At 40.7% G+C, this 26,651-nt stretch overlaps 1 protein-coding gene across 3 annotated transcripts in view; it reads left to right on the forward strand.

The window, feature by feature from the left end:
- samd12 (sterile alpha motif domain containing 12) overlaps window positions 1-26,651 on the forward strand; it is a 123,360-nt gene that overhangs the window by 22,340 nt on the left and 74,369 nt on the right. For all 3 annotated transcript variants that reach the window (XM_005936282.3, XM_042226202.1, XM_005936281.3), the window contains exons 2-3: window positions 3,021-3,229; window positions 13,770-13,899. In XM_005936282.3, coding sequence (XP_005936344.1) covers window positions 3,021-3,229; window positions 13,770-13,899 — 339 coding nt within the window. The remainder of the gene's footprint in view (window positions 1-3,020; window positions 3,230-13,769; window positions 13,900-26,651) is intronic.

Here is a 26,651-nt window from a genome sequence, read left to right on the forward strand (position 1 = left end):
TTTTAACATTACAACAAATTATCATCAGGCTCATCACAACAGCTGTATAATGGATTCAATGTATTGAGCATAATCATCTGTAAGCTGCTTTGCAAACCACCCCTGCCCCAGTTTTTTCTTTCCATTCTGTGTACAGCTCAATAAATATTAGATCTGTTGTTAGCTGTGGTATCAGCTTTGTTCTTTGCATCTCTGGCTCTAGCTTTTCTTCTGTTGCACATAAAGAGAGCTATACTGCCAAATATAAGTTACTTAAATTATTAATAAGAATCTTATTGTGACTTCATAGGTCCTCAAAAAGATTGTAATATTTTAAAAGCAAGTAAAGCACTAAGTGGTCTTTGTATTCTGGCATTTGGACAGTGTAACAGTAATCTGAACAAAATCTGAGTCATTCAGGCAACTTTTGTATTAGCTCAAGTGCTCTGTGACTATATAGAATAGAATAGACTTTATTGTCATTGCACATGTCACAAGTACAAGGCAACGAAATGCAGTTTGCATCCACCCAGAAGTGCTTTAGCCATGAGATCTATCTATCTATGGTGTGATTCTAGGTCAGATATTTGAACAAATGTAGTGCACTCTCTCCCTTATTTTAAATGTGTTCACACTCTATTTTCCAGATGTATAGCATGTTGCAGTATGAGGAGGAACTATAGAAGTGAAATCTACTGTAGGTGGCCCCGCTGGTATGTTGAATGGCAGCACGGATATTGTTGCTGTTTTGTTTCAGTCCAGTCTGAACTGTGTCAGACTTGTAATTGCTCTCTGACAGTGGTCTCAAATAAGTCGCTAATTGGCAATTTTCCTGGCCGCGCTTGTCTGCCAACAAACAGACTGGCATATTTGTTTGGCCAGTAGATAGCTGTCATCCTTTTATACCCTCCCCAAAGCCTATGTGTCTATCCGAGATATCAAGGACATTCAAATATGTATTTATTGCAGGCAATTATATGAGACACATTGCACGGTTGTGCTTTTTTTTTTCCTCTTCTTTTTTCAAGTTCATTCTGTTACTCTTTTTAGACCTTTAAGTAAAGCCGAATGTGCGGCTTTCAAAAAAACGTGTTTTTTGACCTTTTATCCAAGCAGACTTCAGGTGTGATGAAAAGGGTTTTTGACTTCCATTCCACATGAATGAGACGCTGGTGTTTTTAGAACAAGTGCTCAGGTTTTATGATGACAAATGGCCTATTTTAGTGACACCTAACAAGTCACTGCTAGCTGTCACTTCTGCTCCTGCATCACTGCCTGATGAGACTAAAATAGTGTTCGAGTCTGACACCTCCTGAAAAACACAACTAAAAATAAGCCCTTCATGGAGGAAATGACAGAGTAGTACGATACGGTTTTACCCAGAGTACAAGCCTTCTGCCAATATGTGACTATTATCATTCATCTCTTACATGCATGCAAATTGATTCACAGGAATTGCTTTTGCTGTTTTCTTTTTTAAGTCATCTGCCTGAGACATGTCCTTGAATGGCAATTTGTGGCAGTCATAACACAAGTTTTTACACAGATTTCCAGTTGTTTTCTTATCAAGGCAATCGACTGTGCGGGATTTTTGAGGGGGAAAAAACAGAAGAAAAAAGGCTTTTCTGGCTAAAGATAAACTCTCCTGCTGTAGTGCTCAGCCACTCATGGGTTATGCTGAGAATGTCGCTGATTTACAATGCAATATTTTTCCATAAAAACTGAAAGTCTCAGGCAAGTGTAACATGGAAAAATTTTTGTGTGGTCCACTGAAGTCCAGAGAAAATGTTTCTTTCCGTCTGGAGTAATTTGTATTTCGTGGCATGGCAACAAAATGATCTAGCACAGCAGGCATCAGTGACAACAGAGTCGACATGAAGTCAGGTGGGTTGCTGAGCGGCTTGCAGTTGTTACAGAAACTGTTGGCAGGCTACAGAAGACTCAATAGCACACACGTAATGAGATGTGCCAGTTTGCTGAGAGACTATAGCTGATCTGTGCTGGCACTGATATCATCTGATCTGCCAGGCCGGCAGCTGAGCTCGACTTTGTAGCCTGCCTGAACTTGTTGGAATTTTCAACTTATGGATGCCTGAACGCTGGCTTTGCTGGTAGTTCCACACTAACAAAATTCTCTTTGTCTTCTTTACTTTTAAGAGTATGAGATTCATAGAAGGGTCATTACATTAAGGATAGAAAAACTAAATTGCTGATGTATGAGACAACTCCTTTGCTGTTGTGCTTTTTCACAGTTTTCAGTTAAGTTGTCTTTTTGGAGAACTTGCCATGGTTCTTCTGTGGATGTATGCCTGTTTATGTAAATTCCAGATTATCTCTGTGGGGGCATATCATCTCCTGCATAACTTGCTCATCTTCTTGTTTGCAGAAGATATTTTTGTGCCTTACATTTGGGTTGTTCTCATCATGTAGAATCATTCTGGGACTTGTCTCTCTGATGTTAGTGAATAGTAGATAACACTTAGCTTTTTCCTGAAACTTTGCTGTTATCATTTATGCTCTAATACAGATTTTGGATAACTGTCTGCAAACAGTCCACTGTATTAAGAACTGTCTGGTAGTAGGAGACAGGTTGCATTACAATGAACTACTGAGACTTTCACTGGCTTACTCACCATAAGTCACTCTCTGCTGCCATCTTGTGGAATTTCTGAAGTGTAGCGTTCAGTGTGTGAGGACTGGGTTATTCAACATGTGCTGCTCACAGTTTGGAATTTCACCAGGAAATCTAATAATCTAACATTTAAGAGAACTGTAAAAAGAGACCATTAAAAAAAGATGTTATACTATTACATAAACGATGTAGTACTCTTGTGTACTACACAAGCATTGAAAGGCCCATTTATAGAAAACTGCAATCTTAATTTATTAGCTAGAGTACATACCTGAACCTAAGTGATTCAAACGTAATGCAAAGCACCTCCAGTTAAAATTGCAATACTACACTTTCGTCCTATTTATGGCAAATGTCTGCTGTTACCCTTTGCTAATCACTTGGAAATGTTTGCCTCTGACACACTCAGCTGTTCACTGCAACCTGAGCCAGAATGGCATCGACCACCAGATGTGCCAGGAGAATATGACGTCACAGCTGGAGGAGGAAGAAGAGTCTGTGGACGTGGGGTCTGTCCTGCTGGATGACGACAGCCCAAGCTATCAGGATGTCAGCCCTCCTAGGTACCAGCGGCGCTCCCCGCCACACCGATCTGTCTCAGAGTCTGAGCTGACCCGGGTAAGACTATCTATCATAGCATAACATATATTGTTTTTGTTTTTTAATTTTTCAATTATTAATTATTTAATCTCCTGTTATTTCAAGCATATAACAACTCCAACTCCTCTTTTTCTTTGCAAATCTGTACTCTGTGTCTCCATAGTGCCATATGGCAGCGGTCCCCAACCTTTTTTGTGCCACCGACCGGTTTAATGTCAGACAATATTTTCACAGACCTGCCTTTAGGGTGGCGCAGATAAATACAACAAAATAAAATGATACGAGCAAGACACAAACTGGGGTATTTTCCAAATATACTAATAAATGCGAATTCACTGTGTAATTGCCTAACTTTATTGGCAGCATCCTCCTACAATGACCAACAAATTGAGTGTAACATCCTTCTCTCTGTCCCTTAATACTCTCTGGTCACTATGGTAACGTGTAAATATTTCTTTGAAAACACACAACTACAACACGGGAAAAGACCCAGGGCAACCGAGTTAACGATAAAAAAACCCTGAAAACCATAAATTTCACACCCGAGCCTCAACTGTCGCAGCCCGGAACCAAACGACTCACTGGTACCAGTCCGTGTCCCGGGGGTTGGGGACCGCTGCCATAGTGTCTTCATAGTGTTTTCTATCATACTGCAGCTAAGGGGCGCCAGAGTCAGCAGTTTTCAGACTCATGGTAACTGTAAGAGAAGCTTGGATTAATAAAAGAAAACAGGTGACTGATGGCTAATATTTATATTACATGTTTGTCCATTAAGTCTGTGAGTTAGACACGTGAGTTTAGAATTGAAATAGTCAGGGGGAGTGTGTTCTCACTACTGGGACGATTTGGGTGACGGTGCTGTGTGAGTATTGCAGGTGGCAGCATGCTGAATGACCAGTTGCTAGCAAATGCTAAATACACTGAACTGTTACATGTATTATCTTTTATATTATTTGGGGGGTACAGACTGTTTAATGTCTTTTGATGCGTAGTGTTTTGAAAAATTCAGGGCTGCTAGGTACATTTTAAAAAAGAATGTCTCTTTGCATTTGTCGAGGGAGTTGTAGTTTGATCTTTAACTGTGAAATTTTCAAAAGGTTTTTAATGCCTTTGAAAAATCCATCAAGTCCACAGACTGTGCGTAAAAGTTGGATATAAGCTCTCAGTGTGTCATAAATATATATTTATTTTAAAAGCCAGAATGGGCAGAATGAAAGTGTGGCTGTATAGAAGTCTATGAGAAAAAGGACCTTAATCCTCATTTGACTAAAACATTTTGCCCAGTTATGGTCTTAGCTGCTATTTTCTGATCTTTTTTCCTTTCAGCATAATGTTGTAAATCAATCAAATCTAGAGTAAAATAAACAATAAACCTGGAAATAAAACCTGCTTTGGGGGTGACTGTTATTTCAGTTTTTATTGCTTTATGGCTGATTAGCTGCAAACGTGTTTGCTCTACATTCTGGCTTGACAGCAAGCTTCAGGTTGTCCAATTTTTTGTGTCCAAATTCCCAAAATAAATATAGGCCACCTCGAGCGCACTAAAAACTGAAATGATGAAAGTCTTAGTATTAGATTTACACTTGTGACCCCTCAAATTAGCTGCTTTGTTTTGGATAAAAGTGTAATTACTGTGTTTTCTTAAGTGCTAATTAGCAAATGCTGGAATGCTAACAGGCTAAACCAAGTTAATGAAATGCTCCACTGTATCTAAACAAAAGTATAGCACTTGAAACACTGTAGCACAAGTTCTCAGATCTCACAAGGAATTCACATAGCATGCTTAACTGCACTGTGGCGATATAACTGCACTTATTACTCTTATTTGATGATACATTGATGGTATTTGTTGTCACATTATGTGGACGGCACACATCCTTTTGCTTTCCACGCACAAAATAGTATGCCAGTCATGTAGATAAAGTAACCCCTTATGTTTTTGTCCACCTTGTAAGCACCAACAATAACTTTAATGTGGAATAAGCAGTGACAGACAAGCTGTTGTTTTCCTTGGTGTCCCTGATAATAGATGAAAGGACCCATCAACAGCAGTGAAGACTCATAAGTTGTTTCCTCTCCAGAAATAGACGGATTGGGAGAGTAGTGTTTACTTCCAACGTATGCAAACTGCCATATGCTCTTTTTCTTTCCTGATCAACAGTTACGACAATGAAAGAAGATTAAAGTACTTTGAGTCAGACACCAGCTTCTGTGTAAACCTCTTTGAAATACCAGACCTGCAGCCTGGCCTGGTTGAATTAGTGCAAACAGAAAGTTGCAGAAATTATTTGACAACTTTCAGCCTCAATGTCACATGTCCCTGTGCGCTAGATTTAATATCTCCTATCTTTGGAAAAATCTAAGTAGACTAGTCTAGAAAGAGTTTAATTATGTCTCATAGTAATCTGTACTATCAAGCTTTGGAGACACAGGACAGATAGTATTTATTAGTACTTACAGGATTTGAGGTTAATTAAATGGTGTTCAACTTCAATTAGTATTACATATGTGTGCTATTATATGACCACATTCTTTCACATTCTGTATGGCTCGGCATATTATTTTTGATTTCATAAATATGCATGCACTACCAAGTCTAAATCACGGTGATGCTTCAAAACCTCCCGTTCCCTCATATCAAAGTCCTCATAAGTGAAACTCTCACCACTCGGCTGTCATCTAGGGAATGCCTCCTGGCAGTTATATGTGCAGTAGGTGATCATCTTAAAAGCACAGAGCATAGAAACTGCAACCAAATCCTGTACTGTGATACTTAAAAAATTTGATGTTTATTTGCTGCAAAATAAGGTTTGAGCACCTTAGCATCAATGTCTTTACCTGATCCTGCCAGAGTGTTTTACTAATGCTATAATTAATAATATTATGGGTGAAAAGCCAAGAAAAGTACACTTTCCTACATCTTTACAACAATCTTAACAACAACATTTGTGCTGCGAGCAGGCGTCAGTGGCTCATATGTTCCCAGGTTACACTGTTGTTTGGCTCCTTGCCTCCTCTGTTTTTGTGCTTTTCCCCTTAGATTTCTCTTCAGCACTCCCTGATTGTCATGTCCCTTCGTTACAATGTCTCAACTCATTTGCTTGTTGGTCTTTGTGTGGTGCCAAGTCAATGGACCCATCAAGGCAAGACCATTGAAGGTGCCGTGTGGAGTGTTGCACCATCAAATGTTGCTGCCCGGGGTGCATCAAGCCTCTCAAGTTTAACTGGGAACAGTTAAAACATTTTGCCATCAGTTCATGCCTTGTCTCTCCTCAGACCACTGCGGGTTTGTACTCAACAGTGCCAAACTGGGCCACTTGATAAGTGTTGCTCTTTCAGATATGTTCCCGTCCAGTCATCTGGCTGCAACTTCACCCTTGCCAGTCACTTAGTTCTTTACTGCTGCCCATTTGCGCAGCTTTAACAGCCAAATGTTCAGTTATAGTCTAATTAATCCCAGACCTTGAAATGCATCATTGTATAATCAATGTTATTCACTACATCTGTGAGCAGTCGTAATGTTTTGGCTTGTCCGTGTATATGCATATGAGTCCAGGGACTATATATCTTGCAAATAGAAATTCTAATCAAATGTTGTTGGCTGTTAAATAACAGAAGCCACGCAGATGAAACTGAGAGTCTGTATTAATTCTAGAGTCAACACAGCACGCGTGATTGATACCTCGCCCCGAGAAATCTAAATCCTGTTTAACTGAAACTTTCCGGTGCCACATTCGAGTGCTTTTTCAGCCCTACAAACACATTTCAGTTGATAGAAGAGAAACGTTACCACGCTTCATCGGCTTTTCAGGTGAGAAACTCAACATTTTGTCAGGATTGCTGACTAAGAGGGAGAGTTTGATGCTAGGGCTCATTCATCTCATTTTTCATGTGGAGTGTAAGTACCTGTTTTAACGATCCATCAATTAGCACTGAATAAATGTGAAGACATAATAAATCCAGACCTTTGTGCCATTCTGTGGAACAGCATACAGCAGGTCATTTCAGTTCATCACATCAGCGGCGTTAATTTTTAAATATTGGATTAAAGTTGAATCATGCGCCTGCTCGGATTTATAATCGAGTCAAGGCTCAGCCATAGATTAAACATGAAGCATAAAACAGCCATTTAGACTCTGTGGATAGCTATAACATCCATAGCAAATAACCTCATCTCAGTCGTAATCAATATGAAGCCCAAGGTGAATATATCTTGTTTGGTGTTAACACGCCCTGCTATGCTTTATGGACCCCGCTGAATCCCAAGGTCAGGTGCTCTGAAGGGATCTGGTGTACTTTCTTTGATGTGCCTGAGTAAAGTTGGCATCGCCTGTAAATCCAATTTCAAACAGAGGCTCCTTATTAAGGCTTATTAATTTTTCCAGCACAGCGTGTTATTCTGTCAGCTATCCACAGCTCTCTGGACTCCTCTCTGCCCTGTCCGCGCACACATACACGCACCCGTATCACGGTTTCATCCCAATTCCTGTATGTAACAGATTAATTAATACAGGGAATTTTCATCTCCTGCCAGCTCTTGCCGAGAGAAATGGAGCGAGGCAGAAAGAAAAGAAAGCGAGAGAGAACATGCCAGAGCTGTTAATTAGCTGTGCAGTGGAGATAGGGCAGGCGACACAGGGCTCCGTGTCTCAGACACCCATTCACTCAGTCAACATGACATTAATGGCAGCTGCCTTGCTCTTCTTAGTGCTTCTCCGTCAGTCTGCAGTTAAACGTGGAGGCAGTGTTTAGTGATGACACTAGAGGGTAGTATATAACAGGGAATGTGACTCGTGTAACATAAGGAAGTTCAGGGTGGAGGAAGAAGGAAGCGTCTAATACAACCTTTCAGTTTTCCCGCTGCTGTTGAGAACTGAGGGATGGAATTAAAAGGTAAAATCAGGATTAGATTTAGGGTCTAAAATTATAACTTATACAAAGAATGAGATATAATGTGGTAGCACTTTGTTTTAAGACCTTATGTAAATACAGGATTGCATTTTTGAGAAGCTGTGAGTATATTGGTATATTTAGCTATAACAGTGTTTCCAAATAAGCTGTAATGTTGTCTAGAATAAAAACCAAAATACAATTTTGCAAGTTTGCAGTTGATTTAATCTCTAGATTTAATTGAAAGTTAAAAAAAAAAAAAAAATCGAAATGTTGAAACTAATGAGTTTTTTTCTTTTAATATACACTGATTAGCCATGTGACTAACACCAATAATTTTATTACAATGCAATTTTCTGCTTGGGAAATTCAATTTCTGGCATTCATTTGGTTTTTACTCGGACCACTTGTTGTTGCTGAGATGCAAACTACCCCTGGCAGGGCCGTTTAAAAAAATAAATAAATACTGCACACAGTATTATAGACAGTGGTTTTAATGTTGACTTGTTTACACTCACATTGAAATTTATGTCAGCAGCACATTTAAGAGAACCACTGTCTTGCATCCTGACAAATTTTTAACACTATAAGCATTTCAGTAGTTTTGATAATTATATTTTCAAATGATACATTTTCCCATCCTTTACTGATGTACAATCAGCACTGTTTAACATTTTAGGACCTAGTTTATCATATATTTAGCTTAATTCATCCACTCATCTATTGTCCAGTTGGGGGTTATAGGGTATCCTATCCCAGTTGTCGTAGGTTTCCATCATCTTGCTAAAATAAGCAAAGCCTTTTCCTGAAAAAAAGATGTCTGGATAGCATTAATGGTGTTTTCACAGTAGTTCAAGGTTTCCGTGTGCACTCATGCACCACCATGAATGGTTCAGGAGTTAATCATCCACCAATTGAAAGATCACTCTCTGGCTCCTCCAGTCTGCATGTTGCATGTCCTTGGGCAAAATACTGAACACTAAATTCAGTATTTTGCTGATACTGTGCGATCAAACATCAAGAGTTTGTGAGTCTGGTATAATAGTTAGAAAGCTCTTAAAGGCATAGAATAAACCTCTGCTTGAATGAGTGTGTGAAGGTGTGACTGTGGCGTGTTGGTGACTTTTGAAATGAGCACTGATAATAGGCTCTCTTCTTTCTACTTGAGGCATCCATAATTTTATGAAAATAAGTTCAGATTGGCTGTCAGGACCTTGTATTGTCTATGAAAGTTTATGAGCCAGTGTGGGAATTGTTTTTCAATCTTCTAGTCTTCATAGTTATTTATTTGAAGTGAATTGCTAGCACATTAAATAAGCATTTATACAAAACAAAGCAACTGGAAAAACTCTCTAAAATTACATGATTCTGTTTTTGCGTCCTACATTTATAGTAATGTGCAAAAGGACACAACTTTCAGATACTGTTTACCTAGGCCAGTCACTTCACATACAAAAAAACCCAATAGCTCTTTGGGAATTGTTATCATGAATTCAATATGCCTGTCAGAAAGTATGTTTTGGTTTTTTGTTTTTTGTCTGCTGTTACAATAGTTAAAATTGTGTTTTTGCTTAGTTGTCTTATCTGTTTTGTGTCAACACTGGTTCATCCCTTGAGTAAAGTGCCATTTTTATGCCTGAGTGATTCATAGGTCAGTGCTGTTAAGTGGCTTAGCAAAGAAAAGAGAAAACCATTCCTTTAAAAATGATCAAGTACAAAGGCTGGAAAATCGGTGCAAAAGCAATGTCCAAAAAAATACTTTGAAAGACCTTCAGAAAGCCTAAAGACAACAAAACAACAAAGTCTGGCTGTTTAGAAGCAAAATATTAAGAAACGCTGACTTTTACACGCAACTTTTGGTACTGTGTGAACATTACTTCCATTTTTTTTTTCATACCTGTTTAGGACAAAAAGGAATCGGCTACGATTTATTCAACAAACACCGCTGCGCCTAATGAAGGCTACTAGACAATGGTTTTAAATAAAAGGAACAGCACTTTGCTATCAAATAGCTATCGAGTATTTGTTCTGCCCTTGTATGCATTTGCTCAATAAATGAACTCTGCCACTTTATATTGTCCAGGGAAATATCCAGAGCCGAGGTTGAATTTGAGTTATTTCTGGTAACTAAGCAAAACTCAGACGAACTAATAAATCTGTTTCACTTCATAAGCTCCTTGTGGTCAGTTTAGCACTAAATTCAAATTATTGACAAGACAATGTCCTTACATGAGCTAATTGCTGCTGTAGTTAACATTTTTAATTGAGTGAAAAGCCATTTGACCCTGCAATCAGCCCGACAATCTTGGAGGCAAAATGAAAACCGCGGCACGGGGAGGAGGAGGGTTTGCAGTTCTCCTAAGAAACAATTATTGCCGTACAACACCACTGCCAAATTCACTCTCTCAGTCACATGGTGTTTGTCTCTGGAATGCTTTTCAGCGCTTTTTAATTCCCAGCTCTTTTTTGTATTCCAATACTGTCCTCACAAAGGGGCCATGTGATTGCCTCTTGATTAATTTAGCTGAGTGCATTCATATTGGATCTTTAAATGCTTATCAGCGTTAGTGGGATTACATGCTTCATTATGTATGTAATACTTGTTTTTTTCCAGTGTGATTGGAAATGTATGTTTATCGCAGACTCTGGTTCATCTTAGGGTTGTGCGTTTTCCCCCCAAAAGGCTTTATTTCTCGTCTTTTAATTTTTGAGGTTGTCCTTGCTCTGTTGCTAAGGTAACGTGAAGAATACTGGAAGCTCTACTGGGCTTTCAGATATCAATTAAATCCAAGGACATCACAACACTGTACGCATATCGGCACAGATGGCGGTCATATAAATGTGCCGCGTGCGCGCGTATGCATTGCATTTATGCGCATTCCTTCCAGTGTGAACGCGTTTGTGCGAACGGGCTGCACATGTGGATAAATGCGTGCGTCTTTGTGTGCTCGTTCCCAGACGTATTCCACTTAGAAATAAAGCGGGCTTCCTCTCTCACCCCTGCGCTGTCACTCAAAACTCTAATTGGCCTGGAGTCTCTTGAACACGGCTCTTTGAGCATGATTGTACTCTTGTTTTCTTCTCTGTTCTGTTTTCTCTCCGCCCTTTGGCTCTGCAGGCTGGCTGGCAGGCAGAAAGGCACCGGCTCACCTATTGTACAGGCCCAGGGAACACAGCTATGGGCTAAATCAGTGCAGAATGTAAAACACAGATGGCCATTGACTCACAAATGGGTTCATGGAAAATGAGAGAGTCTCCTGTGTCAAACTCTGCTGAGTCTACCATGGAGCACCAGGCTTTTTGCTTTTCATTCCTCTGGATCATCTGTCAGTCCGGCCATCCTTCACACTCCCAGCCTCCTCTCTTTTTTCTTTTTCCTCCTTTCTACACTCTACTTTCTCACATGCTTTCATAACACACACACACACACACACACACACACACACACTCCTCTCTCTCTCTCTTCTTTTCTTCTCCATCCTTCACTCTTACGACATCCTGGCCTCCCTCTCTCTTTTGTCGCCTCAGGCTTATAGTCGGGGTTAATTAGCATTGAGTTGAGCTGTGTTTAATGGTTAATGTGGTTTCTTCCTGTAATACCACACCCTCCCCTCTCTGCAGTTTCTACACCTATCCTTTGCAGGCTGCCAAGCAATCGTATTAAGAGAGGCGGCCTCGCCTTTCTGCGTACATACCTACCTGCTTTCTTTGGGTGTCTGTCACTTCGCCTACCTACACGGGATACAGACCATATGCCCAAATCAGCATGTACACATCCCTCAATTTCTCTTTCTCTCAGGGATGCCGCGTGATGAGTGGGAAGGAGCGGTGAAAAGACACCGAAAAGGCAAGAGTGAGCTAGCACCATATAATAAGAAACAGGTGAGAGAAGGGCGATGGGAGAGACGAGAGCTACAATATGCGGGGAGAAGAAGTGAGAAAGACAACGCGATAGTTCTGACAGGGCCTGCGTGAGCTTGAACGTGGGGGAGAGATGAGACGGGATAGAAAGGAGGAGCGAGAAGGCACAAGCCGGGAGAAATGCTGCCAGTACCTGCTGCTCTGCTTTCTTTGGGTGGAGGAAAGAGGGGGCTTCCATTGCTATGCCGCACCACACGGCAGCCAGAGAGCAGGCTGAAGTGGAGGGGAGTGGATGTGAAATTTTAATCACCTCCCTGTGTTTGTAATTTTAGTAGCCCCCTCAATCAAAATCAAATCCATTGCCAGCACTTTCAAGAGCAATCCGCTGGCAGTCTACTGCATAGCCCGCTGTTGAAGTAGTGCGTTTAAATAAGAAAGGTGTCTTGCAGCAAGACTGCAATGCAAAACAGAGAAGTGTATGCATGCACTCGTTCATAGTTCTCTGTCAAAACTGGCAACAGCTACAATATTATAGGTTTTGGATACTATTGGCCCTGGATAGCAGTAAGTGTTGGTCCTCTTGTGCTTTTACAGTATGATATCTGTCTTTCTTATGGTCTAGTTTATTCTTTTTTTATTTCAGATGCCCATACAGAAAGAATAAAACACTGCAAGACTTCCCAGCATACAGCAAAAGTCAGTCAACAAGAAAACTAACAGGACACTTGAAGGGGCATACTTTTAATTTCCCTCAGAAGTGCACTTATAGTTTAACTCTTCATTGCCATTACACGTAGTACAATGAAAGTGTGGTACTGTCCCACATCGGCGCTTAAAGAAAGCCTAGCAAATCACAATAAATAATAAGATATACAGAGAATAACATATGTTCAATATGTGCAGAGACATTTGGTGGTGTTGATGTTGGCTGGTCTACCGCTTGTGTGGAAATATTCTTATGCTGGTTTGGTGCATTTGCAGCGCTCAGAGCTTGCATGCATTCTTGACATCTGTAATTTTGATTAACGTGCTTATCAGGCGTTAAAGCAAATAATCTAAATAGAAAACTTAAAGTTATCCTCTAAGCTTCCTGTTATAATTCAGGGGCCAAATTTCCGCACATGTAAAGAGACGACATCACAAGGTGTTCATCTTCTAGCTGCTTATTTCGAGTCCATGTTTTTGATCCCTTTGTGTTTCTCAGTTTTCTCCTCACAGAATTGATTTGCACAAATTAACACCACCTTTCTCTCAGTCATCATTTTTTTGTGTGTGTGTTTAGATACAGATTTTTTTTGTTGTTGAGGAAAAATGAGCCATTTAGTGTTTAACTTTAACGCAAGCGATACGTTTCTCTGAGCTGTACAATGTGAACATATGTTGAGAACATATGTTTAATTCATACATAACAGTGTGTGTAATTCAAGATTAAATATTTTACTTTGTGCTGAGCTCCCAGCTGTAGATTTCATGACTGTCTTTTTAAACATTTTTCTGGAGTTATAGTGTAAAAAAATCACTTATTAGCCATTGATCACTGATGCAGAAGGGAAAATGTCACAAAGCAGCCTGTAAAGATTCAGTTAAGAAGTGAAAGTGGCATGATCCCACCAGGTCAAAACGGAAAACACTGACACATAACAGTATTTTACCTGCATAGATCAAACGATTTGACCAAAAAGAGGAAGCGGTAGTCCATAAACGTCATAATCAGGGTTTATTAATGGTTATAAATGGTGACTCTGTAAAAAGATTTTAAAATAAGGAGTTCTTATTTTTTTTATTATTATGTTTGTATCTTATACAGACAGGATATGTGAAGCTGTCCAAGCCAGTGGCCCTGTGGACCCAACAGGACGTGTGCAAATGGCTGAAGAAACACTGTCCCAATCAGCACCAGATCTACAGCGATTCGTTCAAACAGCACGACATCACAGGTAGTTTTTGGCACCTGTACAGTGGCTTCATTTGAGGAGGTTTATGTCTTATTATCCACGGGTTTCTAGTAGCTCGTTGCTCTTTTAAAACCTGGTTGATTTTTTTTTTCCATTCACATTCATGATCAATAGGATAAGACGAAATGGATGTATAGATACTGAACTGCTATATCCGCTATATGGACAGTTTAGTAGAACTCATAGTGGCGGCTTTTAACGTAACGTAACATTACAAACATGTTTCCATTTGATATCAGTAATTAAATAAGTGCACTTCTGAGATACTCACTTCCTGAGAGCTCTGTGCAATCACAGAGGTTAAGCTAACTGTAGAATTTAAAGATTTAGCATTTCCTGCCTGGTAAACTCCAATTTTTTATTACCGGCTTATTTAGAAAAGGTGCGACATGCATGTGTGAAGAGTTTAAATATATTTGCAGCCACCTTTGTCAGACCTCTGCTAACTAATTAAAGAAAGTAAGAAAAAACAAAGCAAATCTGTTTTGCTCCTGAAAAAGTGCTAAAGTGCAAGTAACATGATATGCAGCAAATATCACAACGTTAAATCACTGAAAATCTCTCTTTAAATGAGGTTTGGAGTCAAGTTCATGAAACTGGTACATTTATCACATCTGCTCTTGACAAAACCAGATCTCATTCATAACATCCCAGGTGCTCTCTGCACCCACTGTCTGCCACCTGCCACCCGGCCTACATCCCTCGCTTCCCACTTTCAGCGTTCCCGCCGAAAACAGCCGGCCATGTCAATCATCTTCCTAACGAGGCTACTCAAGGTCACTCTGACCTAACGACACTCCAGCCCGCGTGGCAACAGACGAGCGCTAATTGCCGCATTCTCTACCTCTCAGAGCACGAATGATCGCATTAATATGTTTATTTGTTGCTGTCGAGGACCTCCTCGACTCAGTGACTGGCTGGCAGGATAAATCACTTGGTGGTCATGATGAGTGGTGTAATGACTCACGCTCCCATTTCACCCGTTGATGCATTTGTTCTGTTATACGTCTGCATAGAGGATTTTGAGATTTAGCATCTCCTGTTTAATGGCCTGAAAATATGAATCTCGCCGCTTTGCAGCTCAAGTTGCAGATATATCTCATCACCAGCATAGAGGTCTGAGAGATCCACAGTTCATTGCACGCTTGCTGAACCACTGCTGCGTTTTTGTTTTTTGTTTTTAAATCCGTTTTCAAGCGAAGGCATTTCAGCAGATTTTATTTTGTTTTCTTTTCACTCAAGGTAAAAGCTAAAAGTGATGTATTGACGAGTCACTTGTGAAACATTAGCTTCTGGTTTCTGTGGACTGATTCGGAGCTCGTGTGCTAAATAAAATATTTGCCGATTCAGATGACTTACAAGGCAAATATAAAAGGACGATTTAAAGGGCCTGCCTCTGAAAACACTCTTAATCACGCAGTTAGAGCGCTTATCCATCCACTCATTTGAAATTTCTCATGAGGTCCATATCTGAATACGGAAAAATTAATCTAACTTTAAGATTAAACACCTCTGTGTGCCTAACAATTCTAGTGCATCCAGTTAGTCTGTAAATTAATTACACTTTTAGTCTCCCAGTTAATAAAACCCTGGAACCTAGCTTCCTAATAGTGTATTAACTTAATGACCTGTGATTGTTATTAAGGTGTAATAATGTTTGCGGGCTCTAACAGGTGTGGAAAGGGTTAACCAAATGAAAACTCATGCTCATATTGTACACACACGCACACACATACACATTCACGCTGGCACAATTAGGAGATAATGACATGCACAAAACCTGCAAGTAATTCAGTTTGTCTTCACATTGAGCATTAATTAACAGAGCCCAATTAAAACAGGCCAAGCCACACCAATTGGGCTCACGAGGCAATTTGCATCCCAATCAATCTTTGAAATATTATGCAGATATTTTTCTGTTCCTACACTCTATTAGAATAAACAAGGGGGAAACAAATGATGGAATATTGTTGTGGAAAACAATCATGCGTAGACAAACAAACAGTGAGTATGAATACATTTATAAGAGCATGCAGGCGTGCGTCTGAGAATATCTATTTGTTCAGTGTGCTTGTCAGCCATGAGCTGTGACCCTTGAAAATCAGAACCATGCGTGCATGTGTGTGTGCATGTGTGTGTGCATGTGCGTGCACGTGTGTATGCATGAATAGATTTTTGGCTTTTTAGCATCGGAGTCTCCAGACCGTAGCAATTCTTGACTGTATTTTCTGACAGAAAAGTCAGCCCTCTTTTTGGCTGCCAGCGGTACTCAATCTCACTTGTCTTGGCAACGTAGTCGTCCCTTCATAAAGTAGCAAATCAATAAACGGTCTCTATTTCAGATCATAATTCAAACAGGCATTTGTGTCCTCCCGCTCCTGACATAAAACAGCGGCGAGGGAAATGCATTTTACTGCGGATCAGGACTGGTGCAACATTTTAACGTTGAGCGACTTCAGTATGCAGCAGCTGGCTTCCTTCTAGGCTCCTCTAACCTCTGCCAAAGAAATCAATGTTTCCTATCCTCCCTCCAGCCTCTGCTGCCAAGAAACCCTTTCCCTTCCTCAATCTTCACCTCCCACCCCCAACAGAGACGACAGCGAATTTGACTTTAACACTCAGCTGCCATTAAAAATGCATTAAAGCATATTAAGGCATAATTAGATATTAGTCCCTAATCCGTTGTAATTACAAAGACAAAGCTCTTTTGGTTGAGAGAATAGCTTGGCATGGTAAATTAGTTAAACACACCGTTTCCGATACTTTAGATGTAATCAGCATAAAAGGTGCGATGACATAGGTAATCAGAAGTAAAGAGGATGAAGGAGGAAAAATGGGCGAGTCGCTATTAACTTATATTTTCTGTCAGAGGAGACCATTACATCACAGTGTGGAAATTCAGAGTGTCTCTAAGGGTGTACAGTGACTGAATTAGAAGCAGCTGTGGAGGCTGGCTGCAGGGGCTGGTTTTAGAAAACTGTCGAAGATGGGGGTCCAGATTTGAGTGCAGTGTTTTGTTTTGTTTTTAGGATGAACCACATTTATACAACAGTTTTCAAGTTAGGATTGGATGAGATGGTAAAAACTTCCAACCGGTTGCTGTCACACTAGCATATGCCAGGGTATTTGTGGTGGTGTTTGTGTGCCTCAGGGTTACTCACAGGGTGCTTTTTAAAAAAAAAAAAAAAGTTACCATCTGTTTATATTTATAGTTTCATAGTTTTAAAAAATGTGAATGTGTCTTGCAGTGAAAAGCACTTTGAATCGTCATCAGGACAAAAAAAAAACACTATATAAATGTAACTCATAACCTAAAGAGCATTTGTTTCATGAATGCAGTGATTTCTACAGACTGCTTCCAGGTGATAGATGAGAATGCAAACAGCAAATGAGTCAAAGGGACTAACATGGCTCCAAATCAAGTGGCGAGCCACATAAAAGATCCATCGGTGGTTGTTGTTTGAGTGATTGAGTTGTGCAGTGAGCTGATGAGCTCTTAGGGGGACAATCTGATCCACAGGCAGAAGGAATCATGGTTAATGAAACCATTAGCAAGGCGATTACATGTCAGTGTGTTACATGTTATTAATTACTGTCCTGCCAATTGCATGTTTAGAAAATGGCGTTCTTAATTTTCTTCATATAGAGAATTAAAAATTAATCTGTAGAGACCGTGAATGACTTGTCATTAAATAGTGATATAATAATAAACTGAAAAGAGATATCCGTTTATTGATGAAAAGAGGAAAAAAAATAATGTCTCGGCCCAAAAGAGAAGCGCAGATATCCAAGTGATTGCAGCTCGTGTACCAGTGAGGCTTTTGTAACGATTTTGAGAAAATAGGACATTTATTCAAAGGCAACTTATCTCATTGCCACTATGTGTTCATATGATTACAGTCTCAAGCACAGTAATTGTGTCACACTGTTCTGCTTATGTCTCCCAAGTATTTTACTAGTGTGATTCAGCAATGGAAGCAAAGCCTGTAAGCAGGCAGTGCCTTAGAGAAGCCTGAAGGCATGTGCATGCTTTTTTTCATTTTTTTAAAAAAATGTTCTTATTTTATTTTATTTTATTTATTTATTTATTTATTTTTTTTGCCTGTCCCGTTTGGCTCTTTTGCCATCAGAATTGTTGTCTAAAGGCAAAGAAAGATGCCCAACGGATTTACTTTACCAAACTGACCATCCCAGCCTTGCCGTAATGGTCCATTTGATTCACCTTTTATTGTTTATTTTATTTTCACTTACTGAATACGGGACAGACTTGACTGGGGGAAAGAAGGGGAGAAAGAAAGAGGGAAAGAGAAACGGCTGAGAAGAGGGACGGGGGAGAAGGGCAAAAGACAAAAACCAACAGAACGGGCAGAGAAAAAAAATGCATATATCAATCACCTGGATCACCTGCTGAGAAAGAAAAAAGAAAGCAAGCAGAAGAGAACAAGAGTAATAGAATAAACAGTTCTTATTTTATTTTTATTTTTTCTTCAATTTTTGTCTTTTTTTAAATGACATAATTATATACACGAATTAGGAACCCTGGTTCCAAATTGCTTCCACTGCTTTAGCCTACCTGTGAGTTATGCTGAGGAGAAGGCAACGTGATTGGAATTCATATCAATTTACTTCTCTTGAATAATGTTAACTTGGGTTTATAGGGGTGTATACTGAGCTCTCTCCTGTCCTCACTCTACACCTACGCCTGCACGGCCACTAGCATCTACAATTTCATTGTGAAGTTTGCGGATGACACAACAATGGTGGGTGACAGTTTACAAGGAGGATGTCAGTGCCTTTAAACTCCAGTGCTAAGACTACCATCTCACCCTAAATGTTACAAAACCAGAAGAGATGATAGTGGACCTCTGGAGGTGTAGAAGAGCACATCACCATCACCATCAAGAGTGAACAGTGGAAAGAGTGAACAGCTTCCGTTTCCTAGCTGTACATCTGGCAGACCATCTGGTCAGTTCACACAAACAGCATACACCTTCATAGTCAGCACAGTGTTACATCACGCAGCGCAGCATGGTGGCTGCGGTGACAGCGGTGTGACAGCAGCGCGGTGTGACCTGTGTGACGTCATGCAGCTTTCGCAGAGGTCAGCGCGTTGTTACGTCATACAGCCATCGCGGACAGCAGCTCGGTGTTACGTCAGGGGTGTATACTGAGTGTTGGAGTCAAATTGTTAAATGTTGTCATTGTGTTACTTAAATTTGCAAGTCTTGGTTCAAACTATATGGTCAAAGACATTCTCCTGTTTCTATTGCCCTCCCCAGGCTGTTGAATGGTGGAGGAGGCTATAGTGTTTTATTATAGGGACACATCCTATGTGAAGGTTCTGTTTTAAACTTCCTGCCTTTATGACCCTTTGGTGAGCAGGAGGTCAGACAAACGCACCCCCAAACACACACACACTCACATGCATACACATACACGCACATGCTCGCACATACATGCTCGCACATACATACACACGCACACACACACACGCACACACACACACGCGCACACACACAAACACACACACACAAACACACAGTGTTTTAACCTTTTATAGCCATGGGTTTTTTTACAGTGGGTGTTTGTGTAAACTGTGTGTCACAGAAATAAAAGGCTGCAGGGGGAGATGGTTCTTCAAAGTGGTCTGACACCGAGGGCAGATAGGCTGCTCTGAGATCCTTCCCTTGCTAGCATGTGAAAACCCGGTTGAGCTGTTTGTCTTGCTTCGTTAATGGGATGAAGTCTCTAAACCAGCGGGCCCTGTGGAAGCACAGACCCAACACTGAGCTCTCTCCTGTCCTCACTCTACACCTACGACTGCACAGCCACTAGCATCTCCAATTTCATTGTGAAGTTTGCCAACAATTCAACAGTGGTGGGTCTTATCACCGGTGTGGCGCGGTGTGACCTCATGCAGCCTTCATAGACGGCAGCGTGGTGTTACGTCAGGGGTATATACTGAACTCTCATGTACTCACGCTACACCTACAACTGCACGGCCACTAGTATCTACAGTTTCATTGTGAAGTTTGCTGATGACACAACAGTGGTGGGTGACGGTTACAAGGACGATCTCAGTGTCTTTAAACTTTTTTGCTAAGAGAACCATCTTACCGTCTTACCCTCAATGTCTTAAGAAATAGTCCTCCAGGCTATCTGAAGCCATTCAGGAAGAAGAGGCTGAGGTATGCCAGAGAAAAAGAACCGAACCCAAAATCCGTGGCAATGTGTCTGATGGAGTGATGAATCCAAAGATCTGGTTCAAGTTGTTATCAGTAAAGAAGAGGTCAGGAGCAAGGTACAACAGTGTTTACAGTTATCTGTTTAGGTTCTGTCTTGATTTGGGCTGTATTTCAGCCCCAATATATATATGTCACGCTTATTGTCTGTGTGTATATGTGAAGATGTTTGTCGCTTAGCTATGATTTCAAGGGATTACCCTGAGGATGGGGTCTCTGGTTAGTTGGTCTGCTGAACTACCTATGAATCACATCTTCCTACCGTCCTCCATCTTTATGGCTTCACTAGAAAAACCTTGAATAGTTTACAAGTTTTCCCTTCCAAGTAACACCTGCCCCATATATAATATCTCATTCACAAAGTGGTGTATGGAGAGCAATGTGCAATACTTGTGAATGGCTTGTTTTTGTGTAGGGTAAAATATGGGCTGTTATCATAATGGCCACTTAAGTGGATGGTGGCTTTTTTACGTGTCAGCCTGCATTGCTGTGATCTATTCAGCAGGGCCAGGCTCTCTGCAATAAATATTTTTGTGTAAGACATCTGATTCTCCTAAATGTTTCCTGCATCAGTAAAACTAGTCTCACAAGGTTTCCTTAACGCCATGCACATAGGACTGTATATGTGTTTACATATTTTTCTTGCCACATTTTTAATACCTACTATTTAGAAACTACGACTTCACAGTGCGTTTTAAGTGCAGCATGCCCATGCGCCACATAGAAATAAATGCAATATAGAAACATGAAAGGCCCAGAAAATCTACAGTATTCCACCAAAAAAGTAAATATTACCCAAATATAATTCTAGAATAATAACTTTCTTCTTCCTACTACAGCAATAGATAACTTGATAGTGTAGGTGAATTCAAGGTTGGTATGACAGATTCAAAGCAGGTTTCACCTGGGTCATCACAACCTCTCTGGCTCACAAGTGTATCCAGCAATCTACTTCATCTCGCAGAACGGTAGTTATCTAAAATGACAAGCGATTGTCCTTCCATAATAACCATCGAAAGATGGCTAGTTATTGCCACGGCAAACTTCAAGTCATCTCAGTAATTTAGATGGATTCCACAGTGTTAGAGTCCAAGTGAGCTGTCTGCATGTTGTTAGCTGTGGCTATCCAACAGAGTTGCAGTATAATGATCGGCAAACTTAGAATACATCAGTAATGGTGAAATCAGCATGAGGCTACTACTGATGTGACAAGTGGAGGATTGAGGCGGCTTATTATCTGTCTGGGTGCATGTAATTGTGTGTCTCTCCATCTCTGGTGGGACTGTCTTCATTACTTAGACTGAACCTTGTTCTCTCTAGGATTATAACTGGGCTTTTCTCCTACACTCTGCATTAGCATTAGCATTGGATCACAGGTGCTCAGTAGCTTTAGTAGCCTTTTAGCTCCAGGGCTACAGGCAGCTGCGTGACTGAGACAATCAGTTGCCATTGACTTTAAGGACTTCAAGCTGCGCCACATCACAGTGAATACTAGTGAAGGATATGCCCAGTGCTGCCACAGTTTTGTCACTGCACGCTAGTTGAATCCAATTCTGTTATCTTGGTTTTATTCTTGAGGGGGATCCTATCACATATGGCAGCAAGAAGTGTACTGGATATCCAGCGCTCAACACTTGCATGGCTTGTTATTCTGCGCTTGACAGATTGTCGTGCGGGTTTGGAGTGCAGTTTTCCAGATGCAGCTCGGTGACATTCATCCCCAGAGGACACCCATATGGGCACAGCTGAGAAGGAGATTTGAGATGAGTGACTGGTATGGAAGACTTACCTGAGGAAAAGTCTTAGAATACATTCCTGCTCTGTATCGAAAGCTTTGAGCACAGCTGCCAAAAATTGTCAGGGCTGAAAAGTGCCATTTTGGAAATTGGAGGCAGAGGACTGTTAATTTGCTGCCTTTGTACTCCTGTCCTTACACATGGCTGCCTCACACACAGCCATAATTAGTATGCCGTTTTAGCTCCACCTGCAAAATGAAGTGGGCTACTGCAGGATCAGTGTCTGGGTGTGAGTGCTTTGTCTGTATATGTATTTGTGTTTGTGCGTGCGTGCGTGTGTACAGATGCACTTTAAGCTCCCATTCATCACTGACTATGTCACGCTATAGCTGCAGATTAATCTGCAGCCCAACACTGCTGCTCACCCACCACTCATTAATCTAATTCCCAGGGACAATGTGTTTGTGCGTACGTCGGTGTGTTTCTAGGAAGTATGTGTGCACAACATGTGTACCCATATTTGGTTTGTGTGTTAAAATACACAGAGTATAATGAAAATAGAGCACCTCATCTCCCTGCTGTTCAACACTTGAAATTCAGACATTTGTGTTGCAGGTAGAACATGTGCAGCAACACATATACACCCTTTCCTTTTAACATCCTACAGACACAACTGATAGACGCATTTTCAAATTGCGCGTAAAAACACCAGAGTAGAACAAACTCTGTTTCTGTGGAAAATAGTTCAGTGACAAGGGTATCATCTCAATCCTCTCAACATTCAATTCACTACATTGTTGACCTGAATGAGTTGGGTGGTTGTTTATATTTGTATTTATTTTTTTGGATGGTGGTGGGTTGGGTCTCTCCTTATAGGCCTCAGGCGACTAGTTTAATGGCTTAGTTACACCAAAGTAAAAATAAGATGGCAGCCTCCAGTTGCCCGGTGATTTACAGCAACCAGCTCATTGCCCACAGGTTGCCTGATGGGAGACAGCCTGTCTCCAAATAAATGCAGTCTGTCTCACACTCACTGCATTCACTCCCAGACAGATGAGGCAAATTTCTAATTGCAGACAGCTGATGGCCAACACTTTGCAATCGTTGCCGGTATCAATTGGTTGTTTTTTTGTTATATTCCTATATAAAAGCAAAGTTGCCAAGGGTCTTTGTCCTTTTTCAGTTAAATCGCCCTCTTGCTGCAACTTAACTGCTATTTGTGGAGCAGCTTCTGAATTTCTGTTTCAGATCTATGACTTTCTTATTGGACACTTAAAGTAAATTACCGTATTTTCCTCACTATAAGGCGCAATTAAAATCATTTAATTTTCTCAAAAATGGACAGTGTGCCTTATAATCTGGTGCACCTTATGTATGAATTCTAGTTGTGATTATTGACCTCTAACTGATTTTATGTGGTACACGGCGCTGAAAAATCTGTCAAAAATGTTTTGGTATGACTTTGGTAAGCTACAAAGCCGCACTGCTTGATGGATTATCGGAACATTAGTCGGGAGCCTCGCTTACCCAAAGTCAGGTCCCAAAGTCAAACAAACACTGCAGCATCACTGAGATTTTAAAACTGTCTAAATTCTTTCATCTTTAATAAACTGATCAGCGTTGCTGCTTTACCAGGTGTAACAATTAATTTTAACATCCAGGCATCCATGAAAACAGAATTTATTAACTTTAATGGAGTTAGCAGGCATTAGCTCGCTAGTTTCCACCTAAACATGATATAGCATGTTCTTACTGAGAGATTTCTGAAAAAATTAAAACATACAGCTCTGCTATCACTTCCAACATAAATGATGACAGAAAACTAAACAGCAGTGACTTTTGTAGGGTTACTGAAGTTGGACTAGCTGGTATATAATGATGTGCTACGTTACAGCGACACAGCGATGTTAGCATAACAAACAGTGAAGCTGGAGGATGAATGCTAACTTTTTTCCACTCAACAAAAGTTAACGTGAGGGTTCCCGATGGTTAGGGACCAGTGTTGCCAACTTAGCGACTTTGTCACTATATTTATCAAGTTTTCAGACCCCCTTAGCGACTTTCTTTCTAAAAAGCGACTAGCGACAAATCTGGTGACTTTTTCTGGTGTTATTGGAGACTTTGTCATAAATAAATCTCTTCTTTATGTCTCTTCCCCGATGTTATTTCTCTCTCGTAGGTTACAATTACATTAGCATGACCAATTATGCAAATTAGGCAATGACATCATTTAGCGACTTCTAGCGACTTTTAGGACAGCCAATAGCGATTTTCCTTACTGAGGAGTTGGCAACACTGTTAGGGATAAATGCGATCGCATGGCAGGATGCTGTAAACGGACCAAATTTCAGTCAGGAGAACAACTTAGATAATCCATCAACAATACGAGGTTAGTCATTAATATACTGCAACAACACGGGAATAGAGCAGCTGTGATGGAATTCAACATTAATGAATCAATGGTACGGAAGTGGAGGAAGCAAGAAGAATGAGTTGAGTAAAGTTTGACTTGATTTGTTTCACTTAATGCGCCTTATAACACGGTGTGCCTTATGGTCCGAAAAATACGGTAAATGTCCAACACTCATAGTTGAAACAGGGGTGTGTGTGATGTCCCCAGTTTTGTCCAGATCACCACAGCCTACAAATGAATTAACTGGATAAACACCAACGGCGCGTCTGCAACAATGACTTGCCACAATTCATCAGTTTTTGCTGCTTGATTAATGAGGACAGGAAAATACTAGAGCTTTAACACCTCAACGGCCAAAATTGGAAAGTCGAAGGGTTGTCATCTTTGCCTAAATTTCATAAATAAAAACTCTGAAGTAGCATTTAAATGGAATGAGCGAGAAAGGGGAATGAATGGAAAAGAATGATAGTGAAAAAAAGAAAGAGGGTAAACCCTTTCGGTTTTCAGAGATGGATGAAATTTCTTGTCTAATCAATATTCTGAAAGAGAACGAGCTGTGGTGACTGGATCACAGCCAGCATTTTTCTTTCTTGCCTACAGTAACAGGACAGTCATTATGCACATGTTGAGAACTAGATTCATGACCAAACGTTCCGCTTTTAGGTCGGGAAAGGATGACAGTGTCACAGTGTGAGTGTGTAAACTATATGTTTTAAGTAAATGATAACTTAATGGTTTTCTGTCATGTTGTCTTTTTGCCATGATCTTTATGTGTTGGCATGTTAAATGAACTAAGGCCATGCTATATCATAGTGCTATAACTGTCTTGGCCAAGCAGCAGAACACCAGGCCGACATAATATTTCATTCGCACCACTGTCCACACAGCCCAGGCCCTATCTCATTTTTCTTCTCACCTCTGCATTTCTGGGGCCTTTTACTGCTGATTCACTGTTTTTCTTTCGCTTCCTTACGTTCAGCCTTTCTTAAATCTTCTCCTCCCCTTACCTCATTTATTTCCTCTTGACCAATTTCCTCTGCTGTCCACCTCCTCCTTCTCCTCCTCTTCCTCTCCTCACAACCACGCTACAGTGCACAGTGTATTAATTGTGGTATGAAAAACTCCCAGCTGAGTCTTGGTGGGATTGTCAAAGCAAATGGCTCAGAACTGCGGGAAAGCAGAGTGAAAGCCTGGATGCCTTACAGAAGCTGTTCCACCCCGCTAATGCTGCCTCACTGACCGGAAGAAGCGGCGTGTTGGCATTCACCGCTGAGAACTGGCAGCTTGTTCATGATAATTGCAGAGCTTGTCATGTTGCAGGCATTCACAATATTCCACTAGACTTGTGAGATTAAAAAAGCTCGACTTTTACTCAAATTGCAACTGTGCAGCTTATGGTTGAATTTAAACTTTAAGTTTCTAGAAGGAGGGGAGCTCAATCCTACACCTTTTCCATTTAACAAGATGTTCAGACTGGAAGTGATTTGCAGCAAAGTTGAAAGCTAAAGACACGGAGCAACTTCAAGCGACTACGGGTGAATTAACCAAATGGGGGGTCCAGAGATAAACTCAAGGTGGAAGACTGAAGTGACTGCAGATGATGGGACAGCATGCCTCTGATTGACATGAGACTTGAAATACAGGGTGGGCCATTTATATGGATACACGGTAATAAAATGGGAATGTTTGGTGATATTAAAGTCCTGTTTGTGGCACATTAGTATATGTGAGGGGGCAAACTCCTCAAGATGGGTGGTGACCATGGTGGCCATTTAGAAGTCGGCCATCTTGGATACAACTTTTGTTTTTTCAATAGGAAGAGGGCCATGTGACACATCAAACTTATTGGTAATGTCACAAGAAAAACAATGGTGTGCTTGGTTTCAACGTAACTTTATTCTTTCATGAGTTATTTACAAGTTTCTGACCACTTATAAAATGTGTTCAATGTGCTGCCCATTGTGTTGGATTGTCAATGAACCCTCTCGTCCCATCTTCAGTCACTAAAGAGGGAAACATCATCATGTAGCAATTTCAAATATCCAGTGGCCTTGAGGTTTCCATTGATGAAGAATGGACCCACTATCGTTGTACCCCATATACCACACCAAACCATCACTTTTGTTGTTCCAACAGTCTTGGAGGGATCCATCCAATGTGGGTTAGTGTCAGACCAATAGCGGTGGTTTTGTTTGTTAACTTCACCATTCACATAAAAGTTTGCCTCATCACTGAACAAAATCTTCTGCGTGAACTGAGGGTCCTGTTCCAATTTTTGTTTTGCCCATTCTGCAAATTCTGTGCCGATCTGGGTCATCCTCGTTGAGATGCTGCAGTAGCTGG

Source organism: Haplochromis burtoni, unplaced genomic scaffold (genome assembly GCF_018398535.1).
Source record: "Haplochromis burtoni strain Fernald_Lab_line unplaced genomic scaffold, NCSU_Asbu1 Contig_200, whole genome shotgun sequence".
Lineage (NCBI taxonomy): Eukaryota > Metazoa > Chordata > Actinopteri > Cichliformes > Cichlidae > Haplochromis > Haplochromis burtoni.